Here is a 19336-nt window from a genome sequence, read left to right on the forward strand (position 1 = left end):
ACATATGAACCAAACCATTGGCCATTTCTGTAAGACCACCTGTGTGGACAAGGTCATAGCAGGGCTTTTATATGACTGTTTTCAACCTTTTCAACCAAAAATATGTTCATTTTAGATTCTTAGCAGGTTAAAACCCACTGAATGAAACTGAAGAATTTCCATATGTTCGTTGAAGCTGCGTCAGTGTTTTTATTTTTTTTACATTACATTACAAATGAGAATAAACTACTAACTACAGACAGACATTTTATTCATGACATTTATGTATGTAAATAACATGAGGGGGAAACATTTTACCACATACAATCATGAATATACATTATTTAGTGCAGATATATACACATTAAAGACAAAATGTATCAAAGCTATTAAAATGAACTATAAAACAACATTAATAATCTTGACTGCTGAGGTCTGATTATAATCACAGTGCAAATCTTCATCTCACTCAGCTGCACTTATTAAAAATAAATAAATAAGCAACTGCGATCATTATCAATTTTACATAATATTCAGCCACTAAATTTGTCATTTTATTTCTTCATTTGACCAGTAATTCCTAATTCACAGTGCTATGGCAGGTATATGATTGTCCAAGTGCATGTAAGTCCCTCAGTCAACACAGATCTTGCAGTGTCTCCTTAATCAAATGTGTGACTTTGGAGCACTTTCAGATGTCTCACTAAGTTCAGAGGGGCCCAGCATTTGATCCATACCATCATCAATCAGCTGGGACTGTCCACGCGCCCCTGCCCTGCTCAGACTCTGGGATTGATTCGGCTCTGGCAAGCTGGGACTTTGTAGTTGATGGCCTGCTCTGGTAGGAGTCTGTGGAGAGTGGTCTGCCCTGATTCAGTGGAGCTTTCTGACTCCATTGGGACCTCACAGATGGAGTGGCACTCTGCCGCGACCTCACGGAGATGGGCTGCATACTGTGTGAGCCCGCCCTGCTTGACCCTGCCTGCGAAGAGCGCACGATCAGGTACTTCACTGAAGGACCTCTGTCATCCTCTGTTTTGTCTTTGCAGATAGTGGTGCACAACATTCCTCCACTCAACATGAGGACAACAGATGCACCCCAACCAACATAAATGGCAGCGCCAATCTCCCTCCGCTGGGAATTGTTCAACAGCGGGTCGTAAAACGCTCTAACCACAATGCCAGCCGACCAGGAGACAGGGATGATGCAGAGAATCCCGGCGACGATCAACGTCACGCCGGCCGCTGTGGCAACTCTGGCTTTGGATCTTTTGGAACTATTCATGAAGATGGTGCACTTTCCTCCGATGAAGGCCAAAACAAGGCCCACTGCTCCTAAAAGGACAGACATCACCGTGATTGCCCGAGCGGCCTGCAGATCTGTGCTTAGTGCGAGCATGGACTCGTACGGTTTGCACTGCATTTGGCCAGTGCTTTGTATAACGCAGCTCATCCAAATCCCCTCCCACATGATCTCTGAGGTGACAATGGTGGTTCCAATGAAGGCTGTCACACGCCACATTGGCATGATGCAGGACAGGAGGGCTCCCGTCCATCCCATTAAGGCCAAGGCACTCGCCAACATGTGCATGCCAAGGGAAGCCATCTCGCTGGGGTTAAATTATACACGTCCACAGCTATACTGAAGCTTCTTCGTTCCTCTCACCGGTTAAAGCCTTTTTGAAGGCCTTGTTTCCTTCTTCACTCATTCCTGTCTGCAACTCAGCTTTCACTCTGGTGACAGGGATGAGGTGTTTGTATGCTAGAAAGAGAGTGAATGACTGAGGAGGCGTGTGCATTTCAATAGACCATGCCTCCATTAGTCCGCTTGCTACCAGACTAACCAGATTCCTTGGACAATGGGCGGGTCATGTAAAAAGAGGTAGATGGGCAACTGTTTGGATGGAAATTTGCGTTGGACTCCTGAAAAGGGCTCAGGTGTTCGTGCGTCACTTGTGTACAGGGATCCAGATGCAGTTTCGATCTCTTGCTTTTTGAGTTTTTTTTCTGACCACTGAGGCAGCCCCTATATATATATCCCATAAAAAGTTCATAATTGATACCATAATTGTTATTTTATGTTAAAAAAAACATGTCAAACCAAAAGTTCAGCCAAAAATGAAAATTATGCAATCATTGCCATGTCCAACTCATGTCCTTTTGAACTTGAATGACTTTCTTTCTTCCATGGTACCTAATAGAAAATAGAAGATATTTTGAAGAATGTTGTGACTATTCACTTGCATTGTATGGACAAAAAAACAAAAAACACTGATACATTTCTCAAAATATGTTCCTCAGAAGAAAGTCAGTCACATAAGTTTGAAACAACATGAGTAAATAATGACATAATTTTGAACTATAACCTTTAAAGGGGTGGTTGAGTATGATTTCACTTTTCTAACTTTAGTTAGTGTGAAATGTTGCTGTTTCAGCATAAACAACATCTGCAAAGTTACAACACTCAAACGGCTGGTAGGGACTACACTACATTCATGGGTTAGTGACATCACCAACCCTAAAATGTACATAAACCCCGCCCCCGGAAACACGCAGTACATGTTGAGAAAAGTTGTTGTATAAGAGTACATTTGTGAGTCAGCTCAAACTTTAGCATCCATCTTTTCACATGATTTCACTACTTTACTGCCATTTAGGTATTTATATTGCACATAACATGCAAGTGTGGTTACTGATTTAAAGGACTAACAAGTAAGTTTATAAATTGTAAAAGTTAAATAAAGTTATTTATGAATTATTTGAATGCCAAACAGGATTGTTGCCATATTCACAATCTTGCTGCTCACCTGTTTGTTTAGTGTCAAATTACTTGACATGATGAGTCGCATATGTTTTTTGGAAACAATTTTCCTAGAGGTCTTAAAACAACAATGGAGAGAATGCTAAGGTCGCTCATTACATTTAGATTTTACTGTCATCATACCTAAGAGTTGACAGTAGTTTTGAGTCATTTATTGTACCTTGGTGGCATATTGTGGAAAATACCTACCGGAAAAAAAAAGTGAGGTCGGTCTCTTCCTGTTGTAAAAAGCATCAGAAGCTCAAGCATACATTTATAAACAGAACATGTTTATGTTAGCAAAAACCTTTACTATTTACATTTATACATTAATTGATCATTTTTGAATATTTATAAAGTTATATTTTATATCACTATCATGATATTTTATAACACTTAATAACTTTATATTATAAAGTTAATATTTTGTTTAGGGAAATATACACTTAGTCACAATGTTTGCATTCAGTAATATTTTTTTTATTAAGTACACATTGCTACATGTCATATGGATAATGGTTACCAACTATAATTTGAGGTAAAACTATGAAAATAACTTTCTGGATAATTATGTATTGATGACTGCATATAAGAACAGATTAGCTACAAAGCATGCTTGATATGTACATTAAGTTGGGATCAGTACAATTTTTTATTAAGATGCACCAATTAAATTGACTGTAAAGACTTTTACATTGTTGCAAAAAAGGCATTGTCTTTTCATCACAGAATGCTAAAAAAAAGTATCATGGTTTCCACAAAAATATTGAATAGCTACATCATCAGTTTTCAATTGATAAAATAGATTTAGTGTAAATGTAATGGTATTTCACAATATTACTGTTTTATTGCATTTTTAAACAAATTCAGCCTTGGTGCGCATAACCCTAATGAACATTTCAGTAACCTTTCCACATGCATTTCTTGAATTAATATACAATGAAAAAATATGAATACGTATAATGCATTAATGTTTTGTGGCAATGGACATTCTAATACCTCATTAAGCTTCATTCATTTGAAGAAATTACATTTGAAATTTGTATGTAAATCAGTTCCTCTTCAACTTTTTTTGTTTAGTTGATCTCACACTTTTGATACATAAGCTTTGCTGCTGTCCACAGACCTGCCTTGAGAATACTTCACATTACTGGGAACATCCTCACTCGGTGGGCAAGAGCTGCAGAGGAGACCTCCACCCAGGAAAAGCAAGCCGGCTGAAGCCCAGCCAATGTAAAGCGATTCCCCGAGCTCCCTCCTCTGGCTGTCCGTCAACAAAGGGTTCCATAAGTCCCTGATTATGGTATTCGCAGACCAGCAGACGGGAATGAGGACAAGAATTCCAGCGATGATGAAGATAACACCGCTGGCGATGGCGACCTTCGCTTTAGACACCTCGTCTTCCACGAAGTTGGTGCACTTTCCTGCCACGATGCACAGGAGGACTCCAAACACCCCAGCGATGATGGCGATGATCACCAAGGCTCTGGCGCACTGCACATCTTTAGGAAGTGCCAGCAGAGAATCATAGACCATACACTGCATCTGTCCTGTGTGCTGATGAACCACACAGTTCATCCATAAACCTTCCCAGATGGTCTGCGAGGTCACAATGTTGGCACCAATGAATGATGTCACCTTCCATTTGGGCAAGGCACAGATGACGATGCTTCCCAAGAAGCCGATCATAGCCAGGCATATGCCCAAGATTTGACGTCCTGCGGACACCATGTTTCTTCACCTCTTGTGTTGAAGGAATGAATGTAGAAAGAAGTTGCTGTTACGTTAGATATATGTCTCTGTATTGTCAGTGTCACATGTAACACTCACTTATATCTGGGGGACGGCTTAAGGTCTTTCCAGGACTTGTTTCCTTCTACTGGTCATGGCATTTGTTTAGAGAAAGCTGTCAAATTAGTTTTGGTCAAATGGACCCACATCAAATGCTGGAATTTTTTTTTTTTTTTAAGTATAGTCAAGCCTGTGTTAGGCCTACATAAAAAGATAATCTTTATCATATTAATTGAAAGAAACATCATGTTTCTTATAGTAACACAAGCATACATTTATAAACAGAACAGAAAAGTGTAAATTATAGTAAAGGTTGTATATATTGCAGATTTTAAAACTCAAGGCACCATTTACTGACTTTGAAAATGGTAACAAAGAAACAAATGGATATCATACAGTGGCCGAGTGTCACAGACTACCAGACTTTCTAGTAATTCCATAAACAACAAACTCAAACATGCGCTTTGAAAACAAATGCAATTCGGCGTAACTGTTTAATAGCGGGTGATGCATGCGAAGCGATGGCTCTTGCAATGATAAAACCTTATATGTTTGAGCCGGAATCAGAGGAAAATGAAGCATCACCACAACAACGAAGACTGGATCAGCCCGTGTCCACATGGAAAGTGAAACTATTTTGAATTAATAAAAAAAAATTAACCCGAGACACTTGAAAAAGGATTATTGTTGCATAATTATCTTATAGCTTCATTTGCTAACAGTTTAACATTATTTAACTAATTCCAATGAAATGATAGGGTGTACCACGGACAAAAATGCATGCACAGACAGGCCATCTTTGAAGATGCAGCATTGATAAAGGCAACATTTTCAATTTTCTATCACATGTAACGTTAGGCCTACTAGAAAGGCGACATATTTTCAAGATTCTCTTATACAAATGTGTTTATATTAGCCATGGTAAAAAGTAAGTTTGCGTCGTCGTCATTGAGCCCATAGTCGGCACGGACTTATCTTTGAGCAACCGTTTTCTGGCAAAGCCAATCATCATATTGGGATTTTTTCCTCAAAACAGTCATCCTTCAAATGTATAGAACACTGCCGTGACTGGGACGTCCGCAAAAAATAAAGTGCATCCTTTTTTCCCTGACGACTGGATCTTTCAGCGTATTTAAAAAGTAGTTTAAAGTTTTAAATACATTACTTACAGTTTGCGTCGTCGTTGTTGAGCCCAGAATAGACGGCACGGACTTATCTTTGAGCAACAGTTTTCTGGCAAAGCTCAAAACAGTCTCAAAACAGTCTCAAAACAGTCATCCTTCAAATGTATAGAACAAACGCTTAAACTAACACTGCCGTGACTGAGACGTCCGCAAAAAATAAAGTGCATCCATTTTTCCCTGCCGACTGGATCTTTCGCAGCGTATTCAAAGATGTAGTTTGTCCACAGCCAGGAACAGCACATCTGCGGCGTCGTAATCTCCCTGTACACACAGACCCACTCGCTCTCCGTCGACTGAACACTTGTGAGGCGCGCGGCGCGCGGGCGCGACAACGATACGAAATGAGCGTAGTTGTCTTGCGCTTAAAGCGTAGCTGTCTTGCGCTGGAGGCGGTCATATGCAAACGCTGGTACGTCACTTCGTACCGTGACGTCACTTCTTACCATGGATCCAGAACGAGCTGTATTTAGAGCTTGATTAAATAAATGATTCGTTTATAATGGGGAGGACGTCTTAAGCTATGAAACTTGCAGGACGTTTTAATGGTACAAAGACCTCTTATATACCAAAAGATCAAGGCAAATTTGGTTTCTCATGTCATGACCCCTTTAAGATCAAATATTATAACACTAGTTGGTTACTTCTGGTGATATCTTGAAATCAAAAAGGTAGATGTAGAAAACTGAAAATTATAATCATTGCAGCGTTATAACTATAAACATCTCTGAACAAAACAAAAACGGAACACTATAAATATATAGACATAAAACAGATTTAACACAGTGGCAGTTAAATAAATCTCGCATTCTTCTTTCATTTGCATTTTTACATTTGCAAATGAATATAATTTTTTTCAAGGATTATGACAAAATTAATAAAGTTCTTATTTTATTTTAATATTCTAAGACACCAATCAAACAAGCTAATTTGTCATTAAACAAATTAATTTGTACAGACAGTCAGATGTTCTTTAAGGGTGATACCCCACCCCCCATCAAACATATAACAGTCCTCACATCTGGGCAGCTCTGAATTGAGCCAGTGAGACTTTTCATCTTCCAGGAACGAAAGTCATATCACTTAAGTAACTTAAGGCTTAATACGCACATCTGGTCAACATCTGTTGGAGTATGTGCTGATGAGCAGCCCACCACCTACAATCAGCAGAACACCGGCCACCCATTCGACATAGATGGAAGCTCCCAGCTCTCCTTTTCTCCCCGCTATTGCTTGAGGATTATAGAAGTCCACAATAATGACATACGCCGACCAGCTGACAGCAACAAGGCAGGCTACACCTGCAACTATATAGACAGCACCAGCTGCTATTCCAATGTTGGTCTTTTTAAGCCGCTCTTCTCTGTAGAAGGTTGTGCAATCGGTCCCAACAACCGACAGTCCAATGGCAACCACACCGACAGCGATAGAGGCACAAATCAAAGCTCGAGCTGCCTGGAGATCTTGAGTCAGGGCCAGGACGGAGTCAAACGCTTTGCACTGCATGTGACCGGTGCTCTGCAGGACGCAGTCCATCCACAAGCCTTCCCAGAAAACCTGTGCTGTCACGATGTTTGCTCCCACGAAGGCCGTCACTTTCCACATAGGCAATGCACAGACTAGGATAGTACCACATAGGCCTAACACAGCCAGACATACAGCCAAGATCTGACGACTCCTCATCTTTAACGGAACACAGGCGATTCATGTGCAATGAAAAGAAGGAAAGCGTCGTAGTTGTGAGAGCAAACGACTATTGACAAGGTGAATGCTTTTCCTTGTGCCGTAGGTATTGGTGTATTTGAACAAAGAGAAAGCAAAGCAAGGGGAGGAAACCTGTATCGAGTTTCCTGCTCGACTTGATTCTTTTACTCAGTCCACATTCATGGAAGAAGTACACAATAAACTATTTTAAGCAGTGGCTGCCCTTAACTCAAACTCAGCAATCGCTAACTGTTTTTATCAATGATATAATTCAACCAAAAATGAAAATTCTGTCTTTATTTTCTCACCCTATAATGTCATTCCAAACCTGATCTGTTTATTTAATACCAATTCCATAAAACAACACTTAAAGGGATAGTTCACCCAAAAATGAAAATAACCCCATGATTTACTCACCCTCAAGCCATCCTAGATGTATATGACATTCTTCTTTCAGACGAATACAATCAGAGTAATATTAAAAGGGTGGTTGAATATGATTTCACTTTTCTAACTTTAGTTAGTGAGTAATGTTGCTGTTTGAGCATAAACAACGTCTGCAAAGTTACAACGCTCACAGTTCAAAGCAAAGGGAGATATTTTATTTGAAAAAAATTGCTTTTTAAGGACTACAACAAACGGCTGGTAGGGAGTACACGACATTCTTCCCGGGTTAGTGACACCATGAACCCTAAAATGTACATAAACCCCGCCCCAAGAACATGATTTATAGATTATCAAGACAGAATATGCCAATCAATGACTAGAAGATAACTACACAAAAGCTACATAAATTCACCAACTAACCATTCAGAAGTGTTGTTGTGTACATGTTGTCACTTGTTCTTGAGTCTCTCCATCTTTCTGACTTCGGTTTGAACAATTTTCAGTGCATGTCTGTGTGAGGTAAAAGGACACAAGCTGTTGTAGCTCCACCCCCTGTGCTGAGAGCAGCAGCTCATTTGCATTTAAAGGGACAGACACAAAAACGGTGCGTTTTTGCTCACCCTCAAAAAGTGACAACTTTAACATGCTATATAAAAATATATTTGGGGTATTTTGAGCTAAAACTTCACATACTCTGGGGACATCAAATACTTATTTTACATCTTGTGAAAAGGGCATTAGTACCACCCCTTTAAAAATTTCCTGGCTCTTCCAAGCTTTATAATGGCAGTGAATGGCCGTTTAAGTCCATCAAAACGCATCCAATCATGATTAACGTGCTCCACACGGCTCCGCGGGTTAATAAAGGCCTTCTGAAGTGAAGCGATGCGTTCGTGTAAGAAAAATATCCATATTTAAAACTTTATCGACTAAAATTACTAGCTTCTGGCAGACAGCTATGCATCGATTTACTGCAAAAGAGTGATCTCTAGACATGACGCATTGATGAACGCGGATGCACAGAGGATAGAGCAAAACAAAACACCAGTCACGAATTAGAAGTCTAAAATGAGAATTTTTTAAGAGAAATGTTTTGTTTGGCATCAAACAAAGCTTACACTACATCTACATACATCGTCGAGGGTTTCTCTTTTGGCGTAAGTCGACTTGCGTACGGCCGTCTGCCGGAAGCTATTATTGTAGTTGGTAAAGTTTTAAATATGGATATTTTTTCGTACATGAACGCATGCTTCACTTCAGACGGCTTTTATTAATGCGCGTGGATTACTTTTATAATGGATGGATGCACTTTATGGACTTCAAAATATATACAGCCATTCACTGCCATTATAAAGCTTGGAAGAGCCAGGACATTTTTTATATAACTCTGATTATATTCGTATGAAAGAAGAATGTCATATAGCCTACCTTATGACTTAAATCATGGGCTAATTTTCCTTTTTTTTGGTGAACTATCCCTTTAACAAGACTACGCTAAAAAAATTACAACAAAAAAAGCTCCATGAAAGTATATACAACTCTTATACTTTCTACGTTTTCTGAAGTGAAAGAAAGTTAATTTAATTTAATTTAAAGTTAAATTAATAAGTACAACTTAAATTGACCTAAAGATCTTTTGAATCTTGTAAAACTTATCTTTTTTTTTAATTGCTTAACTTATTTTGATGAGTAAAGTAAAGATAGCATCTCTCGACAAAAACCCAGACGAATTTTTCCACTGGCTTTTGGATTATCGCAGAAAATAAGCTCTGTGACCAACAAACGTTTATGATTCACGTTTTGTTCACAATGACAATCTTCACAAATGAATTGCAACTGGCGGAAGAAAAAAAGCTAACTGTGTGCATACTGAAACTTAGCTTGTGAAAGCCAGCAACAGTGGTAGATATATGTCTTGCCACAAAAGATGTAATTAGCGCAAAATGCTGACACCACCCTTACCACCTTTCCATCAAGTAGCTGTGATGTGTGATATGTGATGTGCATCTGAAGCACAGAAACCAAAGACTATGGGTATCGCCACATCGGGTGGCATATCCGGTCTTCATTGGCATGTGCCACTGACATTATTGGCATGTGCCAGTGGATAGTGGCATGTGTCACTAACATTATCGCGACACACTGACACCGAGCCGCGGAACATGTCACCGTATGTGGTAGAAATGTTATTGATGGAAATTCTAAGAATTTTTTTTGAAGAAAACACCTTTGTTTTGCTATGGCTATTTTCATTTATAAAGGTTTTCCTATACACAACCAAAGAATATGTTTTACACATTTTGCGTGATGTGACAAAATTAATCATAGCCTATAGGCCTGTGCATAGCCTATTATAGGCTATGCCTGATGCACAGTAAAAAGCAACAAAAGCATATTCTGATAATTAGCCTACCTTGCCCTTCTGTTGTCTTCACACACCTGAAGGCCTATTTCATATCAAGCTTTTCACTGACACTGTTGAACTTGTCGCCTACACTTTTGAAAATTAAAAAGATCTTTATTGGGTCAGAAAATGCTAGTCGTGGTGGGCGTGGTAATAAAAAAAGTGTTCAATGTTTTGGTCTAACCCTCATTTAACAAAAATCACATAAACAGAAATTTGTTTTTGTTCTGTTTTTTTTTTTTTTTTTTTTTTTAGTTCTCTTTCTTTCATTTAATCAAAAGGAATTAGTAGACTATTGCTATAATAGATAGCCTATACTATTATTAATAATAAAATGCTTTTTTTTATATATAAATTTTATTCTAATTATTTACAGATCAGAAATTGTTCAGACCAGGGCCGAAAACTTGAACAATACGGATATTCTTGAAACATTTAGCCTAAGTAAATTCACTTGTCTAAGAAAATGATTCATAGGCTAACTCAAACTCGAACAAGGTTAAACGGGGCTTTCTTTCTTTTTTTATCTTCTGTAAATATCCATGAGACCTAATTGTAAGTGTATAGGCTACTATTCAAGTGCTTTTATGACAAAAGCGGACGTTGCATTGCACGACACGCTGATTTCCCTCGATCACACCGTCAAAACAGTGCGTGGTCCATGCGCACAAATGTATATTTCTTTGTTATAAATCCCGATGTGCGTGCATGACAAAGTTTAGGCCTACTTCAATCCGCTGATGTCCTGAGTGCTATATTGTTATTATGAAGTGCGTTAGGAAAATGCTTTCTGTAGGTTAGTAATTTTTCAATGGCTTTTAAAGACGCTCCACCCGCAAGTGACGCATGTTCAACGTCTTTGTTCTAATTAGCCTTAATTGTGTCTGAAAGCAATTAGGAGAAAAGAGGTAAATCCTCACCAGCTGAATCAAATCACATTGTTTAGAAACCGCGCCTCTTAAGCCACTATAAATAATTGTAGCGTTCATTCGTGTGATAGACTCTGATACTTTACACACAAGAACGTAATGGCATCTGCTGGGCTTCAGATTTTGGCCACTGCCCTCGCGGTTATCGGTTGGTTGGGAGAAATCATTATCTGCGCGCTCCCCATGTGGAAGGTGACTGCGTTTATTGGAAACAACATCGTGACCGCACAGATCTTCTGGGAAGGCCTTTGGATGAACTGCGTGCAGCAGAGCACAGGTCAGATGCAGTGCGAGGTCTACGACTCCATGCTGGCGCTACCGCAAGATCTCCAGGCCGCTCGAGCTCTGGTTGTCATCTCCATCCTCGTGACCTTCCTGGGAGTTCTTCTGGCCGTCGCTGGAGGCAAGTGCACCAACTGCATTGAAGACCGGGACGCAAAGGCCAAAGTTGGGATCGCGGCCGGGGTGTTCTTCCTGGTTGGTGGTGTTCTCTGCCTGATCCCGATCTGCTGGTGCGCGCACACCGTCATCCGAGACTTCTACAACCCCATTCTGACTGAGGCCCAGAAGCGGGAGCTGGGAGCGTCGCTGTTCATCGGATGGGGCGCGTCTGGTCTGCTGCTCATTGGAGGCGCACTTCTCTGTTGCCATTGCCCAAAGAGTGAGGGTCGTGGATATTCCGTCAAGTACTCCGCTCCGAGGTCTGCTCCCGGGGCCTATGTGTGAAACTCAGACTTTCTGGACTAATGAATTCTCCTGTTTGTATAGGAAGAGAGATTAACTTTTACTTTCTGGTCTTGCATGCCATTTTTTTTTTAACTCAATAAATTTTATATTTTTTTGTACACTGTCTAAATGACTCCATTTGTACAGCGCGTCCTATTTGTACAGAGCTCAAGTGAGCTCGCGCACGGCCTCGATAATCGCGTAGGCTACTTGCAAACTATTCTAAATTAATCTTTAACCCTTTCACATGTAAGTTTAAAATATTCTAACTGACCCCCCAGCGTGAGTTTTTTTTTAAGGCGACCGTTATTTTGAACCTGTCACTTTATCGTTTCCATGGTGACGCGTCATTGCTTGTCACGTGACACAGCGCAAACACAACACAGCACTGAATGAATGATGATCTGCTTTTATGTAATTTTCTCTTTTTGAATCAAAATATTCAAAAATATGTTAGATATAGCATGAAACACAGATATTCCGATTGTCAAATATGTGGATGTGTTTGGTTGTTTAAACACTTATAACGATCGCGTTAGTTGAGCTGTATGCGCGATGGGCGGCGCCATGTTAGTTTGTGCTGGATTTACCACACGTCAATTCGCCTTTGGCTAAGCCACGCCCTAGAATGTATATTGACCAATCACAGCGCAGCCAAGAACGAGCTCCCACAGAGGGTCCGACACTTATTCACGGCGCTCCATTGACTTCAACGCAGGCGGCTCATATTTTTGGTCTCGGCAGGCTATAGAGCATCACAGTCCCGCCCACAGCCGGTGCCGGAAGTAAAAATTCAATACAATTTCTCCATAGACATTTGGGGTTTAAGCCATAAAAACGTAACCATACATGGTAGACTTAAAACCAGCAACGGCTGTACTAAGCGATTGTATATGCTCATATAAACGCCAAAAGTTCATGGGGCACTAACCTTGATTTGAGATAAATGCCTTTTATTCGCGATGTCTTGGATAAGTACTTCATTACCCACAATCCTAAACAATCCCACAATCCCACAGTGATGCATCTGATTGGTGGATGTCGTGTAAACCCCGCGAAGGTCAGAGCGTTGCCATGGAAGCAGGATTCTAACAGTAGAGACCAGAGCCCGTCTACTCTACATTCTCTGGTAGAGACTTGAACGGACTGTTTCTTTAGCGGAAGCCATATAAATAGTTTTTAAATCAATACATTTCTTTTTAAATTAATATCTTGTGTCAAATTATTTATTTATTTGGTAGGTAGCCATGTAATAAGCGGGATAATGTATAGCGAGTTGGTTTGTTATAGCGAATACAACTCCCTTCAGGCTTCGCTTTGGGCTCATAATCCGCCTTTCGCGAGTTGTATTCGCTCGCTATAACAACCTTTACATTATCCCTTACTTATCGTTCACTTTAGATAGGCTAACTTACTGTAGCCTTCATATGGTATGAGTCATATCAAGCATTTTATGATGCCACTGTCAAAACAATATTAAGCCTAGGCATACCTCTTCATGCATTTAGAACATTTGTGTAATAATTCATGGCAAGTTAATAAACTGAATATGACGGTCCAAGAGCAGACCATGCACCGGTCCAAGCATCAGACCGGTGGCGCTGTGCACTTGCTGGTTTGCTGACCATCACTTTTTAATTTTCACTTGTTGTGGATATTAAGAAAATACACTAAATGTTATTACAATTAAGGATGAACTATAACATCATGAAAATGAGCATGGACCTCAACCTGTCCTGTCAGCAGAGTGTCCTGTGTCATAAAGGGCTTTGAAATAAACACACAAACTAACGTTACACACTGACTGAACACACGTGTGTTGATGACTGAGCTGCACCATGTTGCTAACGCTATCGTTAACCGCTTTCACACACCCACACAATATATTATTATTTTTATTTACACGATTATTACTGAAATAACTGCTATTAACTACACATTTACTATATAAAATTCACTCAAAAGGCTTTTTTGCGGCTGTGGCTTCAGTCGACTTCAGTGAGGCGCGGTGGTTTATGGGATGAGTAGTTCCTTCGCTCGGAAATGAAAATATGTACACAGTCTTGTACCTTTGCCTTTTTTTGGATTTTCTCTTCGTTTTTTTACTCGAAATGATATGTTGTATGCTTATGAGTTCAGCCATAGCTGGTTATCCTCAGACATGCTCTAAAACTCTTTAGATACGGATTTTTCCAAAAGTCAATGGGAGAAATGAATGGGAAATTTACTTCCGGCACCAAAGCTCTCTCGGGCTGTGGGCGGGACTGTGATGCTCTATTACGTCGTCGTTTTATAAAAAATATGGTTAAACGTTGTGCCGGGGGCATTTGTAACACAGATACGCGTTTCCCAGATAGGTTGGAGGGGGGTGTCCGTTTTTCCCCCTTCCCAAAACCGAAGTTAAATACTGACAAGTGTCGTCTTTGGATTAAACTGTGTGGACGTCCTCACGGTCAGCGAAACCCCTCAAGGATCAACAAGCTCACTTTTTTGCTCTAAGATACATTTAGCTTTTAACCTTACTGTGAAGTTATAGTTAGACAGTTTTATGCTGGTTTAGATTTATGATTTCGGTTCTCTGCCCTAATTGTTGATACGCTAGCACACGCTGCTAATAAATAACGTTACAGCTTTATACTCGCGTAGTCCGTTTGCTTTGTAAATAATAACGATTATAGAAGTGAATACGGACCTACCCAGCTTTGCATGAACAGTGTTTCTCCTGATATTGTGAGTCACAGCCTCCGTCTCGATTAGGATATTCGGTGGTTCATTTTTTGACTGTGACCGACCGTTATGCTTTTGCCTGTATTTGGATGCCTTGTTGTTGCTCGCGTTTCACCGTATGTCTTGAATAAAGCCTTCAAACGCACACTGCAGACACTTTTGCCTACTTCTATCGGACACTTTATTTGCTGCTTTATAAAAGTTTGATAAAATTTCAGCAGGAAGAGCCGTCACAGCATAAGCCATGTTGATACCAAACCAGAGCCCAGATGAAGTTGTCGGAGGTAGCAACAGTAACTAAGGGGGGCGGGGCTTAGCCAAAGGTGAATTCCTCCACTTCTCACGAAATACATGAAAGTAAGTGGCAGGTTAACTGGGAGAAGAATAGGGTAAAATGTAAACCTACTTACACATTGTGTATCTGATATGAATAAAACATGTCGTCTTATTATAATGGAAAGGATTATTATTGGCGCTTCCATAGACATCTGTGTGTATTTTACAAACTCAAATTCATTGGTTTGCTAGTAGCTACTTATGTGATTTTAAATGCCTGAAACCTAAAATAAACATTATGTGGTTGAAAACACTGAATAGTTGTGATATATGACAAGCGCGAGCACGTCCATCTCTGGCTCAGCGCCAGCCAACGCGCAAAAGCACATTTTAATTTAGCAGTTGATCACGTGATGCGCTGACCGTTCTAATCACACCGGTGTGATCGTACGCTCCAGGGACCAGCCAAGACTGATCACACCGTTGTGATCGTACGTGTGAAAGGAGAAAGATGTAATCTTTATTCTAAAATAAAGACTGAAAATATTCAGAAGTATAGTGGTGATGTTGAAATCATGCAACTGTTTATTTCAGCTTTTATTTCTGCCGACTAATCTGGGTCAATTTATTTTTTACACGTGACGTTTATCAAAGTGAGGAATCAAACTTTAGTTGGTCAGAGAGGTATTAAGAGACATGACGTAAAGCCAATGTCACTATGTGAATGTTTTGTAATACCAGTGCTACTTTATCATACCCATTCTAGGAAAGAAACGAAATAGATCATGGGTCACTCACTACGAATAGCGTCGCGTCCGTTATTGTAAACCTTTTTTTTTGCGTGGCTTATATCCACCGGATATGTGCCGCATAGTGACATTGGCTTTACGTCATAGGTCTCTTAATACCTCTCTGTGACCAACTAAAGTTTGATTCCTCACTTTGATAAACATCACGTGTAAAAAAATCAATTGACCCAGATAGTCGGCTGAAATAAACAGTTGCATAATTTCAACATCACCACTATAGGCTACTTCTGAATATTTTCAGTCTTTATTTTAGAATAAAGATTACATCTTTCTCTTTAAGATTAATTTAGAATAGTTTGCAAGTAGCCTACGCGATTATGGAGGCCGTGCGCGAGCTCACTTGAGCTCTGTACAAATAGGACGCGTTGTACAAATGGAATCATTTAGACACTGTACAAAAAAATATAAAATTTATTGAGTTAAAAAAAATGGCATGCAAGACCAGAAAGTAAAAGTTAATCTCTCTTCCTATAACCTACAAACAGGAGAATTCATCATTAGTCCAGAAAGTCTGAGTTTCACACATAGGCTCCGGGAGCAGACCTCGGAGCGGAGTACTTGACGGAATATCCACGACCCTCACTCTTTGGGCAATGGCAACAGAGAAGTGCGCCTCCAATGAGCAGCAGACCAGACGCGCCCCATCCGATGAACAGCGACGCTCCCAGCTCCCGCTTCTGGGCCTCATTCAGAATGGGGTTGTAGAAGTCTCGGATGACGGTGTGCGCGCACCAGCAGATCGGGATCAGGCAGAGAACACCACCAACCAGGAAGAACACCCCGGCCGCGATCCCAACTTTGGCCTTTGCGTCCCGGTCTTCAATGCAGTTGGTGCACTTGCCTCCAGCGACGGCCAGAAGAACTCCCAGGAAGGTCACGAGGATGGAGATGACAACCAGAGCTCGAGCGGCCTGGAGATCTTGCGGTAGCGCCAGCATGGAGTCGTAGACCTTGCACTGCATCTGACCTGTGCTCTGCTGCACGCAGTTCATCCAAAGGCCTTCCCAGAAGATCTGTGCGGTCACGATGTTGTTTCCAATAAACGCAGTCACCTTCCACATGGGGAGCGCGCAGATAATGATTTCTCCCAACCAACCGATAACCGCGAGGGCAGTGGCCAAAATCTGAAGCCCAGCAGATGCCATTACGTTCTTGTGTGTAAAGTATCAGAGTCTATCACACGAATGAACGCTACAATTATTTATAGTGGCTTAAGAGGCGCGGTTTCTAAACAATGTGATTTGATTCAGCTGGTGAGGATTTACCTCTTTTCTCCTAATTGCTTTCAGACACAATTAAGGCTAATTAGAACAAAGACGTTGAACATGCGTCACTTGCGGGTGGAGCGTCTTTAAAAGCCATTGAAAAATTACTAACCTACAGAAAGCATTTTCCTAACGCACTTCATAATAACAATATAGCACTCAGGACATCAGCGGATTGAAGTAGGCCTAAACTTTGTCATGCACGCACATCGGGATTTATAATAAAGAAATATACATTTGTGCGCATGGACCACGCACTGTTTTGACGGTGTGATCGAGGGAAATCAGCGTGTCGTGCAATGCAACGTCCGCTTTTGTCATAAAAGCACTTGAATAGTAGCCTATACACTTACAATTAGGTCTCATGGATATGTACAGAAGATAAAAAAAAAAGAAAGCCCCGTTTAACCTTGTTCGAGTTTGAGTTAGCCTATGAATCATTTTCTTAGACAAGTGAATTTACTTAGGCTAAATGTTTCAAGAATGTCCGTATTGTTCAAGTTTTCGGCCCTGGTCTGAACAATTTCTGATCTGTAAATAATTAGAATAAAATTTATATATTAAAAAAAGCATTTTATTATTAATAATAGTATAGGCTATCTATTATAGCAATAGTCTACTTCCTTTTGATTTTAAAATGAAAGAAAGAGAACTAAAAAAAAAAAACAGAACAAAAACAAATTTCTGTTTATGTGATTTTTGTTAAATGAGGGTTAGACCAAAACATTGAACACTTTTTTTATTACCACGCCCACCACGACTAGCATTTTCTGACCCAATAAAGATCTTTTTAATTTTCAAAAGTGTAGGCGACAAGTTCAACAGTGTCAGTGAAAAGCTTGATATGAAATAGGCCTTCGGGTGTGTGAAGACAACAGAAGGGCAAGGTAGGCTAATTATCAGAATATGCTTTTGTTGCTTTTTACTGTGCATCAGGCATAGCCTATAATAGGCTATGCACAGGCCTATAGGCTATGATTAATTTTGTCACATGACGCAAAATGTGTAAAACATATGCTATTATTTGGTTGTGTAGGCTATAGGAAAACCTATATTTGAAAATACCCATAGCAAAACAAAGGTGTTTTCTTCCAAAAAATTCTTAGAATTTCCATTAATAACATTTCTACCATAATGTAGCCTAATCAATTTGTAATGTGCATGACTTTAAGAAAAATAATCCAAGAATGCTCCTGAAAGAGGTTATTTGTACAGCTGCATTGATAATTAAGTGAACGGCCAGAGTGTGAAAATAATATTTTAAGACACTTTAATTAAGATTTTCCATTGCATCATGCTATGCATAAAAACGTCAAAGGATGTGAAGTGTTTCAAGAAAGTCCATATGACCAAAACCGAAATAGTTAATCAAATAAATAAACTAAATAAGCCAGCCAGAAAAAAAAAACTTGAGACCACCCTTTTTTGCTTCCAAAGACCATGTCGTTTGTTCAAATCCCACCCAACGTGTGGGGAGGATTTGCATATAAATGCAGTAAAGTCAGTAAATTTAAACGAAAGGGGTGACTATACAAGAGGAGCATGGCATCTTTTGGGCAGATATTAGGGGTTGCCCTGTCTTTTGTTGGGTTTCTAGGGTCTATGATAACCTGCGCCCTACCGATGTGGAAGTGTACAGTCTTCATCGGCAGAAACCGCTTGACGGGTCAGGTCATTTGGGAGGGACTGTGGATGATATGTGTGATACAGAGCACGGGGCACATGCAGTGCCAAGTGTATTCAATGCTCGCGCTGCCTGTGGATATCAAAGCCGCGCGCGCTTTACTCATCATCTCCATCTTGCTCTCTGTCGTCGGCCTTCTCCTGGCGGTTGTAGGGAGGAATGGGAAATGCACATCGGGGGTGTTTTTCATAATCGCTGGACTGCTGTGTCTCACATCTGTCTGCTGGTCAGCGAACAACATCTTCCAGGATTTCTACAATCTGCACCTGTCAGAAATGAGACGGGAGGTCGGGGCGTCGCTTTACATGGGCTGGGGTTCCGCAGCGTTGCTGCTCAGCGGGGGCGCGAAACTCTGCTGCTGTCAGTGTCCGCCGAAACGCGAACGAGCATTCGTCGCCAAAAAACCCGCACCGAAATCAAACGACTCGGAAAAAGAAATTGAATGAAGGAACATTTAAAAGTAGATCAGAATTTGTGCCTGAGTTTGTACTCAAGGTTTCTATAATGAACATAAAAGATTAGCCTACACTTTTGACAGTATGGACTAACTGTTTTAAACAGGCTATAACATATGTTTGTATACCTAGATGTTTAGTTTTAATAGACGTATATACAAAAAAATTATACAAAGGTCTAATTGTACAAAGTAAAATTAAGTCAAAAATAAAGGCTTT

At 40.2% G+C, this 19336-nt stretch overlaps 5 protein-coding genes across 5 annotated transcripts; 2 read left to right on the forward strand and 3 right to left on the reverse strand.

Moving 5' to 3' along the window:
- Nucleotides 1-570: 570 nt before the first annotated feature.
- Nucleotides 571-7534, reverse strand: LOC306984520 (uncharacterized protein). Its single transcript, XM_079585963.1, has 3 exons — nucleotides 6873-7534; nucleotides 1646-1741; nucleotides 571-1599 (listed from the first exon to the last, which is right to left on the reverse strand). Exons 1-3 carry the CDS (start codon nucleotides 7432-7434, stop codon nucleotides 722-724), a joined length of 1536 nt encoding a protein of 511 aa, XP_079442089.1. The 5' UTR covers nucleotides 7435-7534; the 3' UTR covers nucleotides 571-721.
- On the reverse strand, nucleotides 3247-4744 carry LOC306985124 (claudin-4-like). The gene has a single exon (XM_079587046.1). It carries the CDS (start codon nucleotides 4508-4510, stop codon nucleotides 3866-3868), a length of 645 nt encoding a protein of 214 aa, XP_079443172.1. The 5' UTR covers nucleotides 4511-4744; the 3' UTR covers nucleotides 3247-3865.
- A 3615-nt stretch (nucleotides 7535-11149) lies between the features above and the next one.
- LOC306985128 (claudin-like protein ZF-A89) lies at nucleotides 11150-12013 on the forward strand. Its single transcript, XM_079587051.1, has one exon. The coding sequence runs from the start codon at nucleotides 11275-11277 to the stop codon at nucleotides 11899-11901; it is 627 nt and encodes a 208-aa protein (XP_079443177.1). The 5' UTR covers nucleotides 11150-11274; the 3' UTR covers nucleotides 11902-12013.
- A 3849-nt stretch (nucleotides 12014-15862) lies between these two features.
- On the reverse strand, nucleotides 15863-16987 carry cldnd (claudin d). Its single transcript, XM_079587050.1, has one exon. It carries the CDS (start codon nucleotides 16856-16858, stop codon nucleotides 16232-16234), a length of 627 nt encoding a protein of 208 aa, XP_079443176.1. The 5' UTR covers nucleotides 16859-16987; the 3' UTR covers nucleotides 15863-16231.
- Nucleotides 16988-18520: 1533 nt separating this feature from the next.
- On the forward strand, nucleotides 18521-19108 carry LOC306984522 (claudin-4-like; the record flags this gene model as incomplete). The annotated part of the gene is made up of 1 exon (XM_079585997.1): nucleotides 18521-19108. The coding sequence occupies one exon, from the start codon at nucleotides 18521-18523 to the stop codon at nucleotides 19106-19108; it is 588 nt and encodes a 195-aa protein (XP_079442123.1).
- Nucleotides 19109-19336: the final 228 nt, after the last annotated feature.

This window comes from Phoxinus phoxinus (genome assembly GCF_949152265.1).
Source record: "Phoxinus phoxinus genome assembly, chromosome: 17".
NCBI classification, from domain to species: domain Eukaryota; kingdom Metazoa; phylum Chordata; class Actinopteri; order Cypriniformes; family Leuciscidae; genus Phoxinus; species Phoxinus phoxinus.

Bases quoted from the DNA above. Each gene is read 5' to 3' on its own strand.
- LOC306985124 (XM_079587046.1), bottom strand. From the start codon at position 4,510: ATGGTGTCCGCAGGACGTCAAATCTTGGGCATATGCCTGGCTATGATC.
- LOC306984520 (XM_079585963.1), bottom strand. From the start codon at position 7,434: ATGAGGAGTCGTCAGATCTTGGCTGTATGTCTGGCTGTGTTAGGCCTA. The intron at 1,742-6,872 runs GTTGACCAGATG...CTCTCTTTCTAG, and splicing joins CAGCACATACTCCAACAGAT to CATACAAACACCTCATCCCT. The intron at 1,600-1,645 runs GTGAGAGGAACG...GACGTGTATAAT, and splicing joins CTTCAAAAAGGCTTTAACCG to TTAACCCCAGCGAGATGGCT.
- LOC306985128 (XM_079587051.1), top strand. From the start codon at position 11,275: ATGGCATCTGCTGGGCTTCAGATTTTGGCCACTGCCCTCGCGGTTATC.
- cldnd (XM_079587050.1), bottom strand. From the start codon at position 16,858: ATGGCATCTGCTGGGCTTCAGATTTTGGCCACTGCCCTCGCGGTTATC.